Genomic DNA, 22,698 nt, shown 5'->3' with positions numbered 1-22,698 from the left:
CCCTTTGTTCTTCTAGCTAACAAGAAGCATCTTGCTGTCTCTCCTGGCAAGATGTAACCATTTAGATTTTTGTTATTTTTCCTTTCTTATTTTTCCTTAGAAACCAGTCTGGAGTAGACTAGACAGCTCCCAAGCCTTTCTATTTACAATGAAGTTCTTTTTACCTGAATAAATATTTTTTGAACTTTTACTGAGATTCTGCAGTCCATTGCAATCCTAAATGGTCAAAGTAATTGCTGCATTTGAAAGCTTTGCTTTTGCTACTCTGCTGATTTTTGGTGGAATCTCCCCCAGAGAGGGTTAAATTGAGTCTAACCGCTCAGAGATTACCACAACAATTTATATCTTGCTTTCTTTTTACAAAAGAGACTCAAAGTGACAAGGGATACTTAGGCTTGATCTACACTGCCTTATATTCCAGGATCTGATCCCAGATTATCTGCTTTGAACTAAATTATGAGTCTACACTGCCAGAAAGTCTGGGATAAAAAATCTGGGATCAGATCTTGGGACATAGGGCAGTGTAAATCCAGCCTCAGAGATGTTTTTGCCAGTCTTCTTCTCAAAGACAACTTGTTATTCCTTGGTGGTCTCTCATCCAAGTACCAACCAGGGCTGACCCCATTTAGTGCCTTTATTGCTGGGAGGGCATGGATGTCTTGATGTTTTTCTGCTTAATCATTCAGCACACTTGAAGTAAAATGCTTGAGGCTCAACTACACAGAGGAGTCTGGGCACTTCCAGACCATTTAATAGGAGAATCGACCCTCATCCCAAGGTCCATAAATGCTTTATATCAGCTGTGCTCATGGAGCTATGGGGTCCTCTTCTTCCTCAAGTTTCCCAAAATGAAAGGAACCATTGTAGCCTATGGGTACAAATATGGCATATGACTCTGTTGCTCTTGTCTAGACATCCTCAATCTGTGGCCCTCTGACTTTCTATTCATTGAACAAGCTGGCTAAAGTTTCTGGGAGTTGGAGGCCCAAACAGCAGGAGGGCTGCAGGTTGAGGATGCCTGCTCTTGCATATTTATTTATTTGCCCCATTTATACCCCGCCTTTCTCACTTTCTCACGGAGGGGACTCACTATCTGAGAGGCTCTGCTCTCCGTTACCTTTAGTGGACAGCCTGCCCTGCTCCCATTGCTAATGGCTCTTAATGCCTTACAACTTAACCAGATCCTATACTCTTCTATCCCAAACCTAAATTGAAGAGGCATACTTAAAATATGGAACTATTCATCACTTGATTCAGTATGTCTACTGCAACTAATGGTAGACTGGATGAATTTCTTCACCCAGCATGACATTAACATTCCCTGCTTATTCAGTAGGAAGCTATGATTTCCCATTAGGTATGTACAATTAGGTATGTATATGCTCTTCCCATACTACTGCATTTTCTATGAAGGCAGGAGGCTATGCTGATGACAGCAGTGATACAAGTGGGACCTGCTATGTCAAGCCACTTTTACACTGCCATACATTTCAAAGCAGATAATCTGAATTTTATATGGTAGTGCAGAAAGGGCCTAAGGCTGGATCTACACTGCCTTATATCCCAGGATCTGATACCAGATTATCCACTTATTCCAAATTATCTGGTAGTGTAGAGTCATAATCTAGTTCAAATCAGATAATCTGGAATCAGCTCCTGGAATATAGGGCAATTTAGATCCTACCCAAATCTACCAAACAGCTCCTTGGCAGCAACAGTAAATGGAAAGTGACTCAGTTGAAAGATCTGTGAGAGACAATGGCAGTGACATCATAGCTAATGCTGGTCGGTTAGTTTTGTACAGAAGGTAATAGTCGTTCCTGAAGCCTTTTACATTGAATACTCTAGGATGAGCCAATCCAGAATGAAACAAGAAACATTGTCAAAAACAGAAAATTCACTGACATGAGGTATTTCACCGTCTATTGGGGTAGAGCAGAAGATTACTACAAATATGGTTTATGGCACAATTAGGCTCAAGCCAAGTACATTCAGTTTTAAAACAGCACCTATAGCATTTCAAGATGTGTTTGCAAGCATGGCTTAGCTTAGATTAGTGAGTGTACTACAAACACCAATGGGGATTCTCTTTCACTCAAAGACAAACAGTTTTAAAAAACCAATTCTTATGCAATAAATAATTTACTAAAAATCAATGGGTGGAAGGGGCATGACTTTAAGCCCCCAGAACCAATGTCATTTTGTTAGATCCTGGTTCATGATTCATCCATGTGTTAAACCAATATTAAGACAGTGAGATTACTTTTTTAAATTTATGGGACTTCATTGCTTAGAATCTCTTTCACTTTTACTTAACATTCAAAAGCAGTGCAAGTGAAACCTTTAAATTCTTTATTCTTTTTTGCAACTACAAGAAAGATCAGACTTGAAAACAAATCAAATAATTAAAAAAAACCTTTGCATTGTTAATAGAACCATTGTTCTGGGACCCTGAACATCCCATTCAAAAGGTATTCCTTAAAAAAAACACACTGATTTATGGAACTTCCCATATTTTTGAAAAAAAACAATCAAGCAGCAATCGCTGCAGTACATTGTAGTAAAGGCACATTCTTTGTGTGTGTGTATATATAAAAATAATTGCCCCCTTTCCTAGGTGTAATGTTTTCTAGACAACAGATTTTTGTGACATCTTGGGTACATTTTGCAGTATGTGAGACATCAGGGTTCCATAGCAGGAGATGAATAAGCAAAAAATTGGTTGTAGAGATCACTACATTAGTTTCTTCTATATGTGATTGCAACATTTGGCTCTTTAAAACATATTTATCTGACAGCATTAGTTCCAAATAAATTTGTTTCAGAGACCAAGAACACAAAAAGCAAAACAGCCCAAACCCTCAATTTATGGAAATAACTTGCAAATATTATTTACTGTTAGTTATAAACCCCAACAATGTAACCTTACAAAGGGTTACGCCCGCCATTTACAGATCATAAAAAACAAAGTGTACAGTATCTGTTACAATAAATACTTCAGGGAAATAGGCCACAGAGGTACCAGCATAAAACAATTTCTTGCACCAGTTCTTCAAGTTACTTTAGCAAGAACAGTAAGTATGTTATCCATTACTGTGGGATAATCTGAGAGAAACATTTCTATATTTAATATTCTATGCATAATATATCATGGTGGATTTTGTTCACTGGGGATAATGCAGAAATATGATTATGCCCGAGAAGCATTTTTGTGATCTACATAAGCAAAATATATGTGATATATTAGCTGCTTTTAGGAAATGATATGCCAAAGCCAGTGGCCTACTCTCACTCTCCTTTACTGTTTTCCATCTATTCACTTTGGTAATATAATACCTCACAGTACTTATAATTATAATTGCACAAACTGTAACCACCCCACAGAACAGAGCATTTTTACTGATTCCCCCTAGCAGCCACAATCCCAAAGTCTCCCCAAATCTGCTCTGGGTGGTTTGGGGAGCCCGTAAAATGCCCTTCTGCTCATGAAGGGATAATTCCTTATAGAACCCACTGTTATTTAGTCAGGATTATACTGAATTTTGGTGGAACAAATCTAATATACGAAGACCTGAAAGAAATATAGTACTTCTCCCTTCTCTCACCCCCCTTCCCCATTCATGTGGGGAAAAGCAAGAGGTGGCCCTTCCATCATCACACAATGCAGGTAGATATCTATGGATGCAAGATTTGGACAGGATACAAATCCAGTATGCTTATGCTTACAAGTGTGAACATCTTGTGGGACAAAGAAGCCAGGGGAGAGGGATAAAAAGGCATGCTCTCACTTTATTTACTGCACAAAGCCTTGCCTAGGAAAATGTATGGTAATCACGAACTAAGAAAACACATTGTATCTATGCCTTAGATGTCTCTACACAGAGACTGTGTTCTATCCACCTCTACTCCCATCTTCCAGGGATGAGGCACAAAGCAAGAATTTTTTGCAGACTTGAATTTTTCCAAAAATGCTGCAAATGAGGATGAGCTCATGTTGTGCTCAACACAAACTGTCTACGTGTAATGTGCTATCCACGAATAAACATCATAGCTGTATGTGTTTCCCTTTTTGTATCTTATGTTGTCTTTAGAACTATATCAACTTTGGCATTCCTTAAATCAAATCAGAGTGTTAATTGCTGGGTGATTAGAATGTAATGGTAAAATTATATCACAGATGAATATGCTTATATCTTACATTTAGCATTTTTCTATTAAATAAAGCATGAGATACAGATGGATTAGTGGAATAAAAGGAAGAACAAAATTAAATTTCGCTAATAACCATTACACTCTGTCTTGAGGGGTCAGAGAAATTTCCCTTTGAATAGGCTGTACACATCAATGCTTCTGACTAGACTTTTAAAAATATCTTTGAGTACTTCAGCATGGAAGGGAAAGTGCAAGCATTAGATTTCTCCCCCCCCCCCATCTCCATAGATGTATGAGCAGATAAACCACTTTTGCAATGATGACACAACACAAAATCAGGATTAAAGCACATGGTTATTAGAAAACAAGTCTTTTGAAAGGTTAAGTGATCGTATGTGTTCTTGTTGATAAAGTGCAGACATCCACCCTGAGAGTAAGCACTGAAACTGTAAGAACTAAAGCACTTCCTCTCAGAAGGATATAATAAGGAGATCCCAACCACCATCATTCCTTTGCCGGCTGTTGTATCAAACATGCCAGTGCCAGGGAAGATTATTCCTTGGCTAGTTAAGCTGAAGCAAGTCCGTTGCTATTGATGAAGGCATTGGTGAGGTTTGCCAAATCCCAAAGAGTCAGCTGAAAACCCCTACACTGATGGAGAGTGCTGCTTCAGGCTTACGATGCTTAGTCACCTTTTTTTCATGGAAACAATCATTCTGTACACTCTCTCTTTGCCTATTAGAAGAAAACAAAAGCAAAAAGGTTGATTTGTGTACCAAGAATTTGTACAAGACAAGTCTGCATCTGAAAACAGACCTTTGAGTGAATGCCTAAATGCATCACATTTCTTTTTTCTTTTTCCCCATTTAAGGTTTTATAGACACAAAGAAAATCAACACTGTCTCTGAGACCCCTTGTCAAAGTGATGGTTTGTATAGTGTGAAATGTCACTCATTGTTAAAGTGAGTGTGTGTGATGCTTCGGTAAGCATTCCAGTAGAGAAATGGTTAAACACAGAGTTAGATTTACTGCTAGAGTGACATTGTGGAGCTTCCGTTATGTAGCTGGACATCAGTCACTGGAAAGGAATGCGGGCAGTGACAAATTAACTGATAAGCTTCTTCCCCGTCACCATCAATCCTGCCGGACATGTGTGTTAGTTGCTCTGGCTGCGCTTGTGTACATAGCTGTAAATAACTTCAGTAAAAGTTCTGAATCGCCGAGATCGGCAGACAGCTACGTGTGGATGTTTGTTCGTGCGTCTAAGCAGATGCTAGATTGCCGACAGAGGGGAGATTGAGACGGAGAGCTGTAAGTGTCTCAATTTAACCCTCATACCAACACCCCTTACAAAACAGAAACACAAAATTTGTGATTTTTAACTATTTAGCTAAAAAAAACCCTTCCAGCTGATACAACTATAATAATCTCTTCAAAACTAAATGTGTGAAGATATCATATTTCTTAATACGTATTCAGTTTTTACATATATTATGTTAAAATAGTTTTTATCATGTAGACATATATTCCTTAATGATTTAAAAATATATTATGTATTCAAGTCTGTATTAGCATAAAAGGGAAAAACAGAAGAAAACTAGTGTATACTTTAGAAAACATAGGTTTAAGATATCACTATTATGCTTCATGACAGTATGGGGCAAAGAGTATAATGTTACAGTTACCAGCTCACAACTTTTGTGCAGGACAGTTTTTGTAAAAATATCATGGCTATTTTCTTTGCACAAAACAACCATCAAGTGCAATTAAATAATATATGAATATAAAACTTCAATATAATAATAATAATTTGTTGTCCAATTTGTTGTGGATAGAGGTTCTTAATAGTTTCATCTGACCCATTATGCAACACTTAACTGAGGACATTACTTATCCATAACAAGCACTGTTATAGAATACCAGTTAACTGTCTGTCCATACCTCATCAAAGTTATTACCTAGTAATTTAAGAATACTTTACAACAAACAAAAGCAACTCTATAAATTCACACTAGGAGTTTCTACAATATATATTTTGTCAGTGATTTCAACAAAACACTCTTGTGCATAATTGATACTGCAAGTAATGGTTAATGGGGATTAAGGGCTTGTAGAAAGCCATTGTCATTCCCATTTGGGGAAAAAAGGACTATAAATCAAATAAATAAACAAATATTGCAAGTTCAATTTCAATATAAAACATGACTCTTTTCCCTGACTACTTTATTCAGAAGCTCTTCTTGGTGAGATAACACAACATTATTTGCACATTTCAGAACCCTGAATGATTGCACTGCTTTATTGTGCTGTTCTTTAATTATATCTTTTTGGGATGTTATACAAATCCAACAAATCCATAAAATATATTTACCTTGTTTTTTCAATAGTAAGCTGCTTCTGCATTTGTTTTCCGATATCATCTTTAATTGTACTAAAGTCTGTATTATCATCAATCAGGAGATTCTGTTGAAAAAAAATAGCATAATGGGAGATAGAGCCATCACTAATATTTCACTAATGGCAGCAATCTGAATCTTGCTACTGAAAATTCAACTCAATTGACATTTTTGTTTACTTTTGGTGGTACTAAAACAGTGCCATGTTTTTGCCCATATCTTTATCAACATGAAGTCTTTTGGTTCTGGAAGACAGTTGAGTAAACTTTGTCTTGGACCACAATTCTTATAGTCCTCTACATAAGACTAATGACAGTTACATGTCAAAACCTCAGAAACATCAAAGGTTCTTCAATCCCATTGAAAAATGAGAAAAAAAATCAAGACTTCTTGAAAATGTTTTCTCCCAAAACATTGAGCAACATATTTTTCACAGAATGTGCTTTCAAATTATAATGTTTTATCAGACAAAAGCCTTTCAATGCAACCAAATAAAATAATAGGATGCTCGGTAAGGATGGTCCTGAAGAAGATCCCAAAAGAAAAATGTGGAGAGATGGATAATCTAACCTCCAGAGCATTTCCAAGTCAGGGAGTGGCCAGATATAAATACATTAAATGAACAAACAATGAATGATTTCTTGAGTTGTTATATCAGTGATACACAAACCAAGGGAAAAAGGTAAAACAACACAGACCATACTATGCTAATTAAAACAATATATTGAATACATATGTTTTACAATTGTCTAGTGGTTTATTTACATTTTTAACTGATCCCATTTCATACACCTTTGAAAACATTATCCAGCCAACCACTATGCATTTCCAACTGCTTTTTCCATTCCATTCAAAGCATTCTCATTCTTCCAACTCCTGCATGCCCCACTCCCTCTACTCATCATGTTATATACAGCAATAAGGAAGAGCAAGGGACTTTTGTTAAATAACAAGTGAAAACAGCTGCCATATTCACTAACCATTTACCTTCACACCAATAATGTCTCCATCCTTCAAGCTGTAGGGGCTCGACTGTAAGCTGTCACTTTTCTTCTTTTTCTTCTTCTTTGACATTTGCTGTGTCTGAATAAAATGGAAACTGTTATGGCAAAAACACCATAAATGAGCAAATAGATTTTTGTTTTGTTTTGGGGGGCAGAGTTTTACATCAACCTAAGTTAAATGTTATTCGTTTGCCCTCCATACTCACAAAAGATTGGTTCAGAGTCGCCAGTGGATGCCAAAATCTGTGGACATTCAAGTCCCTATTTAGGGACAATTGATGTGATTACTTTCAGAATTAAATAAATATATGTGGAAGCCAGGACTTTACCTATATAGGAAGGCTCCGTCATTCTGTCTCTGAACAAAATTTCAAGAACCCTAAACCCTAATCAATTGTATCAGTTCTCCTCCTCATCACAATCAAAAACATTCCCCAAAGACTTTACACTCTCTAGAGAGCATTCAAAGTTACCAAGATGAAGGAAATAGTTTTTTAAATATAATGATCCAGTTCCTGATAAATTGTGTGAAATTGTCAACATTGTAGTAACAGTGTTGGTGATTGGGGGGGGGGGGGGGGAGTCTGATAATATTCTTAGTAGAGAGTACTGTATCATTTAAAAAAAGTGTTTTGTTGGAGAAGCTTATATACATTGATACTTTGAGTTAAAAGTTTAATTCATTTTGTGACTGATATTTTAACTCAAGTCACTTTTATATCAAAGCAAAATTTTGCATTAAAATGCTATTAATTCATTCCGGCCCACGAAAACCTGCCCATTTTTTGTGTTACGTGTTTCTAAATGGAACAATAAAAAAGAAAGATCAGCTGTAAAATGGTAAAAGCACAAAGTAGTGCCAAGGAAGCACAAAGTGAAAAGGCAGAAGCACCATTTCTTCATACTGTACTCATTCCAGCGTCCCTCCCTCTCTTGCTCTCTCTCCCCCTCCCTCTTCATGAAGCCAAACATACTAAGAAAAAAACCCACACAAAATAAACTAAACCAAAGTTTGTCAAAGCAGACAAGAGCATGAGGCACTGAGGCTATTCCCTTATCCCTGTACTCAAAATGCTGCTTGTATGTCAAAGTGAAACCCAGATCAATCTACGACACTTTGGGATGCTCTTAAGCCGAGGTATAAGACATTTCCTTACTAATACTATTACATTCCTAGACTTTTCTATTCTCTCACTTTAAAAGTGTATAAATATCTTGTGACTCTAAGCAGCAAAGCATTGTATGGACCTCATAGAAACAGCAGCCAAGGTAGTGATGTACAGAGATTACAGTTGAATGCCATTATGCTTTCTTTTTTCTTTTTTACTAACTGTGGTTGCCATTCTGTTAGTGGCATACACAGGTCTAAGTCAATCTTCTGCCCGTGGATGAAAATTTTGCAATAATTTTGAATATTGCTTACAGGACATAGCCAGACACTTCTTTGATTGTTCCATAAAATTCTCCATGAGACATAGAATGGCTGCAGATGGGATACTGAAGCTCTAAAGCAGGGCTTCTTAAACTTTTTCCACTCATAACTCCTTTCTCACCAATAATTTTTTAATGTGGTATATAGGTATACAAAATAGGTATAAAATAAAATGTTTCCTGATAATAAAGCAGCATTTGCAAGGCTTGATAAACAGGCTGTTTTTCCTTTTTGTGGAGTACAGCTGAAGTATTTTCTACAGAGTCTACTGTAACCACTGCATATTGTTTGTATCAATATCTGACATTCATAAATGTTCTACTGTTGCCAATTTTTTGCGACCCCAATATTCAGCTAAGGAAACCAATCCCAGTTTTAAAAGCAGTGCTCTATAATAAATCTGGAGGGCGATGAAGGACCATCTACTGTAATTCCGCATGCAGGACGACTATGATATGCGGAGCCATACAGGATAGACTTACATATTAACAGGAAGGGAACATGAAGTTTCTTTAACTTCTGAAACTTTCCTCTTTACCCTGAAATTTTCACTGGCAATCTTTTAGCCTAGTATTCATTGTGTTACATTCACAGCATATGAAATACGTTTTCAGTTAAAAGAATTATGGACAATAATATAACATGTCTGATCTCTTTTCTTAATCATGTCTTAACTTACCCAACTACTTATTGGCATCCATTCAAATTTTCCAGGAGAATATTTAGCAATTTCAATTTTTTCCACTGGCAAGGAATAATATGCAGCAATTTTTCCCCTCAATGCAGATGCTGTACACTCTTTGGAAATATCCCATATTAAATCAACTGGATGATAATAATCTCTCTCCCCTGGTACACTCATCAGTACTCGTAGAAGTAAATCCTTTGGTCTGTGGTCAGGAATACACAATTACCATTCTCAAACTATGTGTCTACATACATTTTACAGAGGCTTATATATTCATTACACTTTTACAGGAAGATTCTTCAGGAAAATAATGAACGAGGTAAATCTGCAATTTTATATTAATATCTCTTTTTGACAAATAGTTAAAATGTATCACAGCCCAAAACCTGAGAAGCAAAATATCTTACCCAAGATTCTCTTCCTTGAATAAAGGCTCTATACAAATTTCTACTCTGCTTCCTAGTTTGAGCTTACTGAAAAATAAATACAATAGGCAAGTTAATTTCAGTAGACAATAGGGAGAAAGTAGGCGATAAAAGTAGTCATATGTTTAAAAAGGTGGTGTTATGAAATTAGTGTTGCCAACATTGTAAGAGTTTGAAAGCAAATAATCTTCAAACCCATGTAAAGACTAGCTTTCCTTCCTGAGACCTACAATTCAAACATCAGTCTAAGCAGAAATCAGTTGAATTTAAATATAAATCTACTGTACAATAAAAAATGGGGAAGAATATCTAACTTTGAAACTATTGATAAAACTCTATTATATAAAAGAGAAGGAGGAAAGAAAGAATCAAGCAGTGTCTTTAAAACTAAGGCCCCATCTACACTGCCATATAAAATCAAGATTACCTGCTTTGAACTGAATTATATGAGTCTACAACATCACATAGTCCAGTTCAAAGCAGATAATTTGGATTTTACATGGCAATAAGTTATTTGGTTTGGGATGAGATTTAGCGTATTTCAATTCAATACTTATTACAGTAACATTTAATTTAATTTGGAGTGTACTCTCATACATGCCTATCAAGAGGTCACTCCCATTATGTTGCAGGGCCTTACTTCCAAGAAATAGGGGAAATAATTATGGTCTTACTGGAGTTTCTCTTTGTTGCTTCGTAAAAGTTTGCAAGGCTGCTTCTTTTCCATTGTCCAAACACGGAGGAATTCTGGCAGTGGAATACTAAACTCTTGAATGGATGGCAAAGTCATCACCTGAAAAGAAAAAAGGTTTCCCAGCAATTACAATTTATTTGAAAAATGAAAGACTACATCCTTGGGAATTTTCTAACACAGTATAAATGTGTTTAATGTTACATTGCTTTTCACAAATTAAGTAGTTTTCCAATCTACTCAATGCATGAGTTGTTGACAGTTTCACAACAGGGAAAGTGAAATTAACAAAGAGGCATATCACCACCATCAAGTTATCATTTTTTCTGTTAAAATCCAAAAATGCATATCCCAGGGCATTTTGTTAACATAATTCTCTTTCATATTACATTCATTCTCCATCAACAGGTGTAAGTGTGCAACTGGGACATGGCTACAAAAGATATGTTCCATATTGATTTGAACCACGAATCTCCATGTTTTTCATGTTATACTCCAAGCTTACAGCATTCAGACATTCAAAGGCAAGGAATATTGTCTTTAAGGATTCAAAGACTTTCTTTGAATAACTTAAGCCAAGAGCCTTATAAACATTGTTATTGGGAAGAAATGCCCAGTGGGCTTCCCACTTTGATTAGCTATGTCTCAAATATAGGCTGAGCATCCCTTATTCAGGATTCTTAAATCTGAAATAGCAATTCCAAATAGTCCACATGAGTGGCTGAGATAGTGACATCTTCGCTTTCTGATATGAATACAGCTCAGTATATGCAAACTTTGTTTCATGCACAAAATCATTAAAATATTGTATAAAACTATGTTCCAGCTATGTATATAAGGTGTATATGAAACGTAAATGAATTCTGTGTTGAGATTTGAGTCTCATCTTCAAGGTATTGTATTATGTACAAATATACAAATACAAGTATTTCAGAATCCAAAACCTCTAAAATACTTCTGGTCTTAAGCATTTATGATAAGGAATACTCAGCTTTATACATTGTAATTTATGTATTTTTCCACACAATATGAAAAACTTAGGCTTTGAGTCACACTAAAAGAGATGGCTCTCAATGGCACAGCCAATATGTCTGCCAAATCAGTGAAAGCTCATTTTTAAAACTATTTAATAATTACTGCGCTCTCAATGGTACAATACAACATTTGTGATGCCCTCCACAGCTATTAAAAGAACAATTGCAACATACAAAGAAAGTCCTTAAAAATAAGTAACTTCCACATATGATAAGATGTGTAACAACTGTACTCCCTAAGAAGCTTTTCTGATTATGGTTTTTCATTAATCTTACAGTCAGGAATGCATGAATGCATTGAAAGTAAAATCACAGAAAATATGTTATTAGAATCTTATTACACCTAGACATCTATATATCAATATTTTAATATATATAAAGGAAAGGTAGCATTCAGGAAAAAATAAATAATGTCTAACCTGAATCTTCAAGTCTTCTAAAAAAGCTTCTCCTGAGATTTCTATGTCACCCACATAACATAGGTCAACTTCACTTTGCAAAAATGTTGGTAAATCTTTAAAAAAATATCAGAAGTTTGTAATTATAAAGAAAGGTAGGTTTCTTCCCAGCTATAGTTAGTAAAATGTACAAACACTCCTTTGGTTCAATGGCCAAGCCACCTGCCGACCCCACATTATTTACTATCACAACAAATCAGATTTTACTCATTTACAGAAACTGTCATAATATCTCAGTAAACACAACAGCTGCATTTGTATAATGGGTAGTGAGGATGGGTGAGAAGCATGAATGCAAGAATGGAGGAAGGATGTGTGTATTCCTTTGTTCATTCACTAGAGTATATGGGGAGAAGAGGGTGGAACGAAGGCTGCATGCTTGCAACTGTTGCTTCCTTGTGCATTCGTGTGGGATGGGCGAAAGTAAGGAGGAAAAGCACTCATATGTTCCCTTGCATGTTAGTTTGCTGAGGTGGGTGAGAACGAAATGGGATTATATGTTTCTCATGTATAAAATAATGTTTATCGAGTCCCCTCCCCTCATTGTGAAGGATCATCATATCACATTATGTCTATTTTCTGTCTAGGCATATTATGTCAACAGAACTATAGCTTATAAGGCACATGGCATCTCACAGTAACAAAGATTAACTTAAATCTTATTTGCAATATTTGGATATCATCCCTCCCACACATCATTTACTGAGGTATTGGCTCATCTCATATTTCAGTTCAGGCAATCCCGAGTTACAAACATCTGACTTACATATGACTCCTAGTTACAAATGGGGTTCAGACAACAGGAAGTCAGAGGAAATTCACTCTTGTAAAGTTATCATGGGGAAAAAAAGTATCTCCACTGAACCCTTGTTTCCACAGCAACACAAAAGTTTCAAAATCCAGTTGTTATAGGGGCAGAAAATGAGATGAAATCTTTTGGTCAGGGACACAGACAGCAAACTAATGTCACGGGGGTGCTAACCCATCCCTAAGCTAGCGAAAACTAAAAAAAGGTTTTTGGCTGTATTAACTTAAAAAAAGTCTCTGTTCCTGCTTACACACAAATTCAACTTAAGAACAAGCCTACAGAACCTATCTTGTTCGTAACCTTGGGACTGCCTATATGTCTCAGGCTGAGCACCAACTGGGAATTTATATCTTGTAAAATTCAAATGAATGTTTGTAAAGTATAAAGATTGTATAAAGCATAAATAATAAAGCAGCAATACTTGGGTGTAACACTAAGAATATAACTATTAGGTACTTCCAGAAATGAAGGCAACCAAAGAAAAACAATAGGTCTGAAAGTAAAAAAAAAACAAAACCCAAAAACGAGTGACTTCTAATTAATAAGAGAAAGGTAGGGCATTAGAGCAAATTCTCCAAACTAAGGCCCATGGGCTGGATGCGGCTGTCCAAGAGCATTAATCTGGCCCTCAACCTAAAATTTAGACTTAAAGTTGCCCTAAGTCTGAAACGGTTTGAAGGTACATAACAACAATCCTAATTACTTGACTCTTTCACAAGTCAAAGGCAAACCCACACTTGCCACTGAAATACTGGTAAGTTTATGTTGGTTAAAATTGTTCTTTAAATATTGTATTGTTCTTTCATGTTTTTACACTACAGATAAAATATGTGCTGTGTGCATAGCAATTTGTTCATTTTTTTCCCCAAACTACAGTCTGGTCCCCACAACAGTCTTGAGGGACTGTGAACTGGTTCTTTGTTTAAAGTTTGAGGAGCTCTGCATTAGAAGATTACTAGTACTGCATAAAAGGGTTATTGATCGAAGCAGTCTGATGTTAGGCAGAAAAGAGAAACTAGTCTTCCAAGTGTAACATTATATTGTAAGGACTAGTTCTTTTGGTCTAGTTGGGAGAGAGTATTTTGATACATAAATATTACTAATTAACATGTAATATTACTAATAATATTGCAGCATAGTGGTATAGTACAATATAGTAATATATAATGCTAATATTGTGCTATACCAATAAAATAATATATTGTATGTACCTATAACTTGTAAGACGCCCTGAGTCCCCTTCGGGGTCAGAAGGATGGGATATAAATGTTGCTAATAAATAAATAAATGGAAAACAGTTAAGACATCTGAACTGATTGAACAACTGGAGGCAGGGAAGTATATAGAACCGGCTTAAGATAAAGTGGTCAGATTGATCTAAGCACCAATCTCCCAAATACCAAGATAACTATTCCTTGATGCTGATAATGCTTTTCCTAGCGCATACCATGCTGATAAGTGAGAACCTCTACTCTAAAATAGGCTAGATGTGTGTTCTGTGTGTATACCTTCTTTTTTTGGATGACTTTGTATTTCCTAATATTGTGTGAGATGCCTTACCGACATATATTTATTATCTATTTCTATTGTTGTAGTAACTGTTATATTATTATTGTTGTTATTGTTAACTTTATTTCTACCCCACCATTGTCCAATAACATGGCACAACCCAATAAATTTAAGCACATGGCAAATACAACCCCCTCCCCAATTAAATATTTGTGTCATGGATACAAGTTAAAATACAGCTAAGATACACCAAAATACTCATACAAGTAAATTATGTATTGCAACAATGAAACAACATTAGCTAAACAATAGCTTTTTCTATTCTGGAAACATTGCTACAGTTTTTCCCTTCATGTATTTATAGCTTACCTCTAGATGCAGATGGTCCCACTTTTTTGCTGATACAGTTTACTTGGTCTTGAATATTATTTATATGCTTCACCTGAGAGAAAGGTCTGTACCACCAGACAGGTACTTTCAAGAATCCCTTTGAGAATTAATAAAAAATATATATGATGTACAGCTAACTAGAGCAAAAGATCTTGGCTTTAGAGGAGATACTGGCTGCAACACATCTGAACAAAAGATTAAACAAATGGGTGCTCTACAGGAAGCGAATTCCCCAAGTCTTTGCAAGTCAGCTTGTGGTGGAAGGGACCAAACAGAACATATCCCACAGACTTGTTTTACTAAACTCTAACATGGAACCCTTCTGAAGTGAGATCTGAGATGTGGGTTGGGCGTACATGATCTGCATATTCTCCTGCAGAAGATTCCTAGAGCTGCTCTGCTCGACTATATTCCAGTTATGATCCTTGTCCAATTCCACAAAGAATTTTTTTCAATGGCATATTTTACCTGTAAGGGATAGTGGGGATGGGTACTCTCTGTTTTTTTTTAAAGCAATCTTACAGAGAAAAACTTAATGGCAGTCAAGTCTCAGGAACTTCCCTTTCTGTTATTTGAGTGAGAACATGATAGTGGAGAGAATCATAGATAAGAAGGAACATAGAGAGGCTGTCAATATCTCCCAATGCCTTGATCTCATTTACACTGGGTTCAATCAGAGGAAGTGAAAAAAGAATGATTTTGGAAGCTATGCAGAGCCAGAACCTCGATTGGAGGCTATCAATGCACACCAGGGGGTGTAGGCTGAATTTGAGAAAGGGAACTGGCAAAACCACATTTGAGTATTCCTTGCCTAAAACCAACTTATGGGATTCACGGGGTTTCCATAGGTCAACAGGCAACTTGTAGACACATACTCGAAGTCCAGAAACAGAGCTTATGTGAAGAAAGCCACACAGAATGAACCAGCCTAAAGCTGTAATTGCTTCAATTTCGTGACTAATTTTTTTCAAAGAAAAAAGCTTAATATTGCTTAATAAGAAGCTTAATATTGCTTCTTTCCTTTATAAAATAGGTGGGCTTAATGTGTTAGAAAGGGAAGGGGGTGAGCAAAAGAGAGAGAAGTGTCCTCTCCCAATTAGTGACTGGCTTAAAGTCACCCAATGAATTTCAAGGATGAGTAGTAGAAGTAAGCTGAACACAAGTCTCCCTAGTCTTGATTAAAATGTTAACTATTGTAATACAATGCAAACACATTTACTTTACCTTTGGTGGAAGCTTCCCCTCAGCAACATTCAAAATGTCTCCATTGCAGATACTAAGTTCCTTTAGTGTAGCATTCTGTGAAAACAAAAGGAAGACAAAAGAATTGTACAAAAGTGTACACAATAAGAGTCAAACAAATGATTTTTTTTTTAAAGATAAAAGTCAAAACAGTACAGTGACGGAGCTGCATTTTTCCATGGCAGGTACCTATTTGATACAGGACACTATTTTTGTTTTCAACTAACTGAATAATCAGCTATTGAACTGTGTTATAGTTTACAGCTAATAATACCACGTAACCTGGTTTTTGTTCCTGGGTTATAAATATCATTTCCTAATTGGTTCTATCATGAAAACATGGACATTTTTTAAATAAAATGCAAAAACTTTGTTTTTGCGGGACATCCTATGGCACATTTTGCATGGAGTTTCAACCAATTCAATATAGTTTGTGGCAGCAACAAAAATGAAGTTTCTGGAGTCTATAACTACTTTCAAAGTACCGTAAGTACCGCACAATTAAACAGGAAATAGCACTATTAAACAAGGAACAGAATTTTTTTTCAAATTTTGTTGCATAGTGCAATTTTCATGAAGTCTTCTAAAAATGACACTGAAATGACCACTTGATTATGTGTAAAACAATTATCCCTTTTACCTCCTCGTTTAATGGTTCCCCAGCTTCATAACACCAATCAATCTTTCTCAAATGCCAGTCGTCTCCTGAATACAAAACAGACAATTTAAATTCATACAGAAAATATACTCTCATGTGCATACACACATATATCAATATTAAAGCCCACAAGAGTATACAGCTTTGAAAGTACAGTACTAAAAACTGCCCAAAGGCTTTATGGAGCAATTAATATTCTCGGCCTAACTGCACTTTCTGCTTTGCTGCTTACCATTGACAACAGGGCTAAAGGCCACAGGCTGGATTTTAAGGAACCTGAGGTAATTGCCATATATCCTCATGTATAAACTGACCCCATGTATAAGTCGAGGCCAAAATTGTAGATGACTTCACAGTTTCAGAGCTGTGTCAGAGACAGACACACAGCAGCACACATTATTTTATTATGAAGGACAATACACAGAGGTTTTGAGACAGATCTGTTGCCTCCTTTTCAATAGTATTGAATCTACAAAAACACTACTATAGATACGAGGGATTCTTTAGTAGACAAAATTCTAGAAACTGATAATATCTCAGATGATTTTGTCAGCATTAACCAATGATTGAGATGTTTATACTTCAGTTTTAGATTTTTCATGTGTGAGGTGCAATTCACATCTGAGCTAAACCTGCTAATTCTGCTAAAGTTCAGAATTGTTGTAATCTTTGACTGCTATCAAAGGATAATATTATTTTCTTCAATTTTATTCAATCCATCACTGAGCAATCCAAATGCATCATGAGATTACAAAAAAATATATGATTTTCTATTAAAAGGCTTCTACATAATAGTTATACTAACCTGTTAAGTCAGATTTCTTCAGTATTAGGTTTAGACACTGAAAAAAAAAACAGTTTGTGAAATTTGTACAATTTACGTACTGAATATGACAGAATTTCGTCACTAGAAACCAAGTGCATCCTGACAATATTCTTTTCTGAATATTTAGTGACAATAAAACAGGCATGTATAAAACTCTGAAATATGGCTACCTTTCAGTTCTAATGTGAAATTGCATTTGCTGCCCATTTATACCATACTTCTTTGTAAGGATGTAAAGATAATCAGAAAACTTTTCATCTTTAATGAGAATGGGTGCCTCAAGACTATAAGATAGTCCCCATAGGGGAAAATGCTAAGATAAACTTTTTTCTTCCCCCTGAAAATTCAGCCCTTTGTGGAAATTTTGCAAAGGATTTGTTTGAGTAAAAAAACAACATTGTAGCTTATACAAAAACACATTATTTTTGCTTAACAAGTGTTTTGTGGAAAATAACATTTTTCAAAAGAAAACTTTTGGAATAGAAAACATTTTCTGCACAAACTACTTTATGAAAAAATTACAAAAAGGTTCCAAATACAAATAAATTATTATACATGTATTTTTGCACAGCAGCCATTACTGCTATTTGAGCCCCAAACAAATAAAGATTCCAACTTCTCAAGCAACGCTGATTACACTATGCAACATGATTTCTATTCCTGGGTTATAAATGTCATTTCCTAGAAATGTTTCTAATTTTGTTACATAGTGTTACTAGCAAAGTGCTTCTTGTTTCAAAGAGGGGAATAGGCAGGTGGCTGCTGCTTTCACAATATACAGCTGGCACATCTTACAAGAGTGGAAAGTAGCAGTGGGATTGAAGAATTGCAAAGAGCCCCCCCCTCCCCCATTTCGGCTAGTTGGACCCTTATTTTATTTTTCACTCTTGATTCCATCACCACAATAGAAATAAATAATTAATAAACAAACAAATATACTTCTCACTAATATGATCAGTGTTATTTTATAATAATATGTAATAAAACATATCATGTGGATTAAAAATAAGGCTCGATATGGTAGTTTATGATGGAAGATACAGATTTAAAACCATAAATGCCAAAACAATCTCGTGCATTATCCCTTCCCACACAAATTAGTTAACAGGGACTTTAGTTAACTGCACTTTGATTAGACAGATTAGCATGGTAGTCCTAATACATCTATTTATTTTGACATTTTCAAGAACAGTGTAGGAAGGTAAGGTATGGTAATGTAGAGGCTATAGTAAAAGAACAGGAAGCTTTCTACAACATTTTCATGTAATTTACCTCTTTTACAGTGGCAGTCTCCTCCACCACTATTTCTTTTTCTGGACTACACTGAAGATCATGACCAACAATAAAATACAGGAAAAGCTAAGAGAAAGATAACATATCAAATTTTAAAAAATAAGTTTTCCTCATTCTTCAAGCAAATTTTAATTTGATAAATAATAAATTCAAAGTGGGGCAACTTAGACTCCAGCTTCGATCAGCCCAAGACAGTATGTCAAAAGCCAGAAATGACCGGGAGACTCCATCAACACATAGAAAGCTGCCGGCTGCTCACTATGGAACATTTTCAGATACAGAGTTCAGCTCAATTCCATCTGGTAGAGTTTACTTCTGAATTAGTTATGTACAGGACTGTTCACAAGAGACCCTTTATGTCCAAATATTGCAGCATGCAATATAGCAGTCTCACAAATGAAAGTTATGAAAACGAATAACTCATAGCCTGAGACAAAGAAGCAATCTGCTCGTCTTACTACAGCTTTCCTGCCTGATCATTTGAGGAGGAATACACATCCTAGTTATGAAAAAATCTACATATGTATCTAAAATATGAATACTTGACTTTAAAAAAATTATTACGGATATTGAATTGGGTTTAAGATTCATTATCAAAACAAAGGTTATTTATTCTTTTGTTTTGCATATTGACTTCCCATGCAAATGATATAGATTCAACTGTCTTATCTTCGCTAAATAAAAGCTGTCAGGCAGTAGGTTAGAATTTCCTTTTCTGTTTCTCCAGAAGACAGGAACAGAATTCAAAATGATCTTAACAGACTAGAGAGATGGGCTGAAACTAACAAAATGAAGTTCAACAGGGACAAATGCAAGATACTCCACACTTAGGCAGAAAAAATGGAATGCAAAGATACAGAATGGGGGACGCCTGGCTTGACAGCAGTATGTGCAAAAAAGACCTTGGAGTCCTCGTAGACAACAAATTAAACATGAGCCAACAATGTGATGCGGCAGCTAAAAAAGCCAATGGGATTTTGGCCTGCATCTATAGGAGTACAGTGTCTAGATCCAGGGAAGTCATGCTACCCCTCTATTCTGCCTTGGTCAGACCACACCTGGAATCACACTGTGTCCAATTCTGGGCACCGCAATTGAAGGGAGATGTTGACAAGCTGGAAAGTGTCCAGAAGAGGGCAACTAAAATGATCAAGGCTCTGGAGAACAAGCCCTACGAGGAGCGGCTTAAAGAGCTGGGCATGTTTAGCCTGCAGAAGAGAAGGCTGAGAGGAGACATGATAGCCATGTATAAATATGTGAGAGGAAGTCATAGGAAGGAGGGAGCAGACTTGTTTTCTGCTGCCCTGGAGACTAGGACGCGGAACAATGGCTTTAAACTATAGGAAAGGAGATTCCACCTGAACATCAGGAAGAACTTCCTCACCGTGAGAGCTCTTCGGCAGTGGAACTCTCTGCCCCAGAGTGTGGTGGAGGTGCCTTCTTTGGAAGCTTTTAAGCAGAGGCTGGATGGCTATCTGTCGGGGGTGCTTTGATGCAATTTTCTGCTTCTTGGCAGGGAGTTGGACTAGATGGCCCATGAGGTCTCTTCCAACTCTAATATTCTATGATTCTATGATTCTGAGACTATTGTGAGCAGGAGCTGTTGTGCATAATAATTCACAATATTGATAATAAAAGTAGCTTCTGTTAATTCATAGGTTCAATAAATAGTAAGCAATGTTTAATAAGACAGTGTTAAAGTAAATCCCCCTCGTAAGAGGATAGGTAATGGTATGTCAAAAATTGACTTGAAATCTGGATCCTTTTGTTTTAATAATATTTCAAAGTAAAATGGTTACAACTGGTATTTAAGAGGGCTAGATATATAACAGGACAGATATTATCACTCACAGTACTCTAGCTGTGAATCAAGATAGTTGAGATCACAGCTAAGGAAAATTACTTTTGGACTATAGTTCTCAAAATCAGCCTATGCCTAAATACATTACAAACAGTGTGCATATCAACAAATTAAGTCTGAGGTTATGAAATTCCATCACATTGTAATAATTTTTTTTATCAAAATGAAAATTAATGATACTAACTTTAGTCTCAATATTTACAACAAAGTATAAATAAATTAAAGTACTTAAAATAGGAATACTCTTGCAAAAATTACTTATATTGCTTATTTTACCTGAGTGGCTGTTGGAGCTTTTCCAGAGCAAAGGCCTAGTAAGCTTCCCATTTTGAGTTCTGCTTCTTTAACCGTATAGTCCTCAGGCACTTAACGGGCAGAATTAAAAAAAAAACATACATTTAAAAAATGAAAAATAGGTGCAGAAAGTATTTTTAAAAATCACAAAAATATATGTTAATACATATTAGAAAGCTAAAACCATGTAAAATAGCAGCCAGAATCTTGCATTGAGATGTAGTTCAGAACTTACAGAACTATGTAAGTCTATTCAACACAATCCTCCACAAAGCCCACATTTTCATTCTTGTGACTCTCCCTGAACAGTTATTTCTCTATCAGGGCAATCAGTTGTAACATGTACATCCATTTACATCCCTTTAGCACTACAACAGTCACTCAAAAGGACCACCAAAAAGTCCTTGGGAGGGCTCTGCAGATGACGTCTTTTCAACATCTCCAGAAAAAGGGAACTAGCTCCTGATGTTGCATTGATTTGTGTCCCCCCACCATGATATAGAAATGGCTGTGTTGGGGAGGAAAGCCTAAGAAGAGAATGCAGAAAGAATCTAAAGCAGACAAAAGCATGGCTGATTGAGGTCTCATGTGATTAATCTGATAAAAAATCCTAATTATTTCATGACACAATTGAACTATGTTTCATTTCTTTACAAAAATTTGGACTCTCCTCTATGTGTTTTATCTCTAAGCATAGCTAACAGTATGAGATTATGGAATTCTGGTTCCAAACCACCAACAGGGCCAGGATGGCTCTGATTTATACATTACATTACCTGGACAGAGGAGTTTTCCATTTTTGCCAATGGGTCTGAGGCAGCTATTATTAACTGAAATTTGAAAAAAGAATTTTAAAATGAAATAAATACATCCATGTGGGGAATAGCAATCAATTTAACTCAAGATTGCAAGCATTAGAAAGACAACTGGTAAGATATGGAAATAAGGACTGAAATGCTCTAGAAACTGAACTAGAAAGCAAAGCACTTTCTTCGTTCTGCTAGTTATGTTAACATTGTACTTTGCAGTATGTCCAACTTCTCTCTTTATTGTGTTCTGGAAAATAATAGATGCATCTCTAATATCTATTCAACTACTATACAATTCCTGTGACAGCGATATGTAGATTTCCAATATTAATTAATCTCTTTCATAGCTCTTCTGGACTCTGTCAAGCTCCAATATGTATCCTGGGTAAATGGACTCAGTTGATACCAAGTAGAGGGGAGTTCCCAGCTGCTTAGCTTTGCTGTCTGATTTGGATGCTAAATACTGGGCCAAGGACTCTGTTTTTGCTTGGAGGAGACCCTCCTCCAGATGTCAACTGAATCCCAAGCCAGCTTTACTGTGGGGACTTCACCGATTTGGGAAGACAGCACAGAGCAAAGCAAACACTGCTACCACTTCAATAAGCCCTTTTCAAACCTGCAGCTCCTACCTTTTACCCTACTAATAAAAGGGTTGGGAAAGGAGCCTCACTTGGAATTTCCAGGGGCTGGATGGGCCACCCTGGCAAGTCAAAAGTTCCCTATTCCTG

At 36.2% G+C, this 22,698-nt stretch overlaps 1 protein-coding gene across 6 annotated transcripts in view; it reads right to left on the bottom strand.

Annotated features, from left to right (window-relative positions):
• Positions 1-2,338: 2,338 nt before the first annotated feature.
• usp40 (ubiquitin specific peptidase 40) overlaps positions 2,339-22,698 on the bottom strand; it is a 46,668-nt gene continuing 26,308 nt past the window's right edge. For 5 of the 6 annotated variants that reach the window (XM_062960085.1, XM_062960120.1, XM_062960109.1 and 2 more), the window contains 14 exons: positions 21,938-21,991; positions 21,144-21,232; positions 18,986-19,072; positions 17,693-17,729; positions 16,870-16,934; positions 16,212-16,286; positions 14,967-15,084; positions 12,242-12,336; positions 10,772-10,890; positions 10,080-10,145; positions 9,664-9,874; positions 7,536-7,631; positions 6,524-6,615; positions 2,339-4,887 (listed from right to left, as the gene is read on the bottom strand). In XM_062960085.1, the coding sequence (XP_062816155.1) occupies positions 4,785-4,887; positions 6,524-6,615; positions 7,536-7,631; positions 9,664-9,874; positions 10,080-10,145; positions 10,772-10,890; positions 12,242-12,336; positions 14,967-15,084; positions 16,212-16,286; positions 16,870-16,934; positions 17,693-17,729; positions 18,986-19,072; positions 21,144-21,232; positions 21,938-21,991 (1,307 nt within the window). In that variant the 3' untranslated portion in view covers positions 2,339-4,784. Of the gene's footprint in view, positions 4,888-6,523; positions 6,616-7,528; positions 7,632-9,663; positions 9,875-10,079; positions 10,146-10,771; positions 10,891-12,241; positions 12,337-14,966; positions 15,085-16,211; positions 16,287-16,869; positions 16,935-17,692; positions 17,730-18,985; positions 19,073-21,143; positions 21,233-21,937; positions 21,992-22,698 lie in introns of all 6 variants that reach the window. The other variant, XR_010000234.1, reaches the window with a different exon arrangement.

This window comes from Anolis carolinensis, chromosome 1 (genome assembly GCF_035594765.1).
Source record: "Anolis carolinensis isolate JA03-04 chromosome 1, rAnoCar3.1.pri, whole genome shotgun sequence".
Lineage (NCBI taxonomy): Eukaryota > Metazoa > Chordata > Lepidosauria > Squamata > Dactyloidae > Anolis > Anolis carolinensis.
This window is presented reverse-complemented; position numbering and strand designations above follow the sequence as displayed.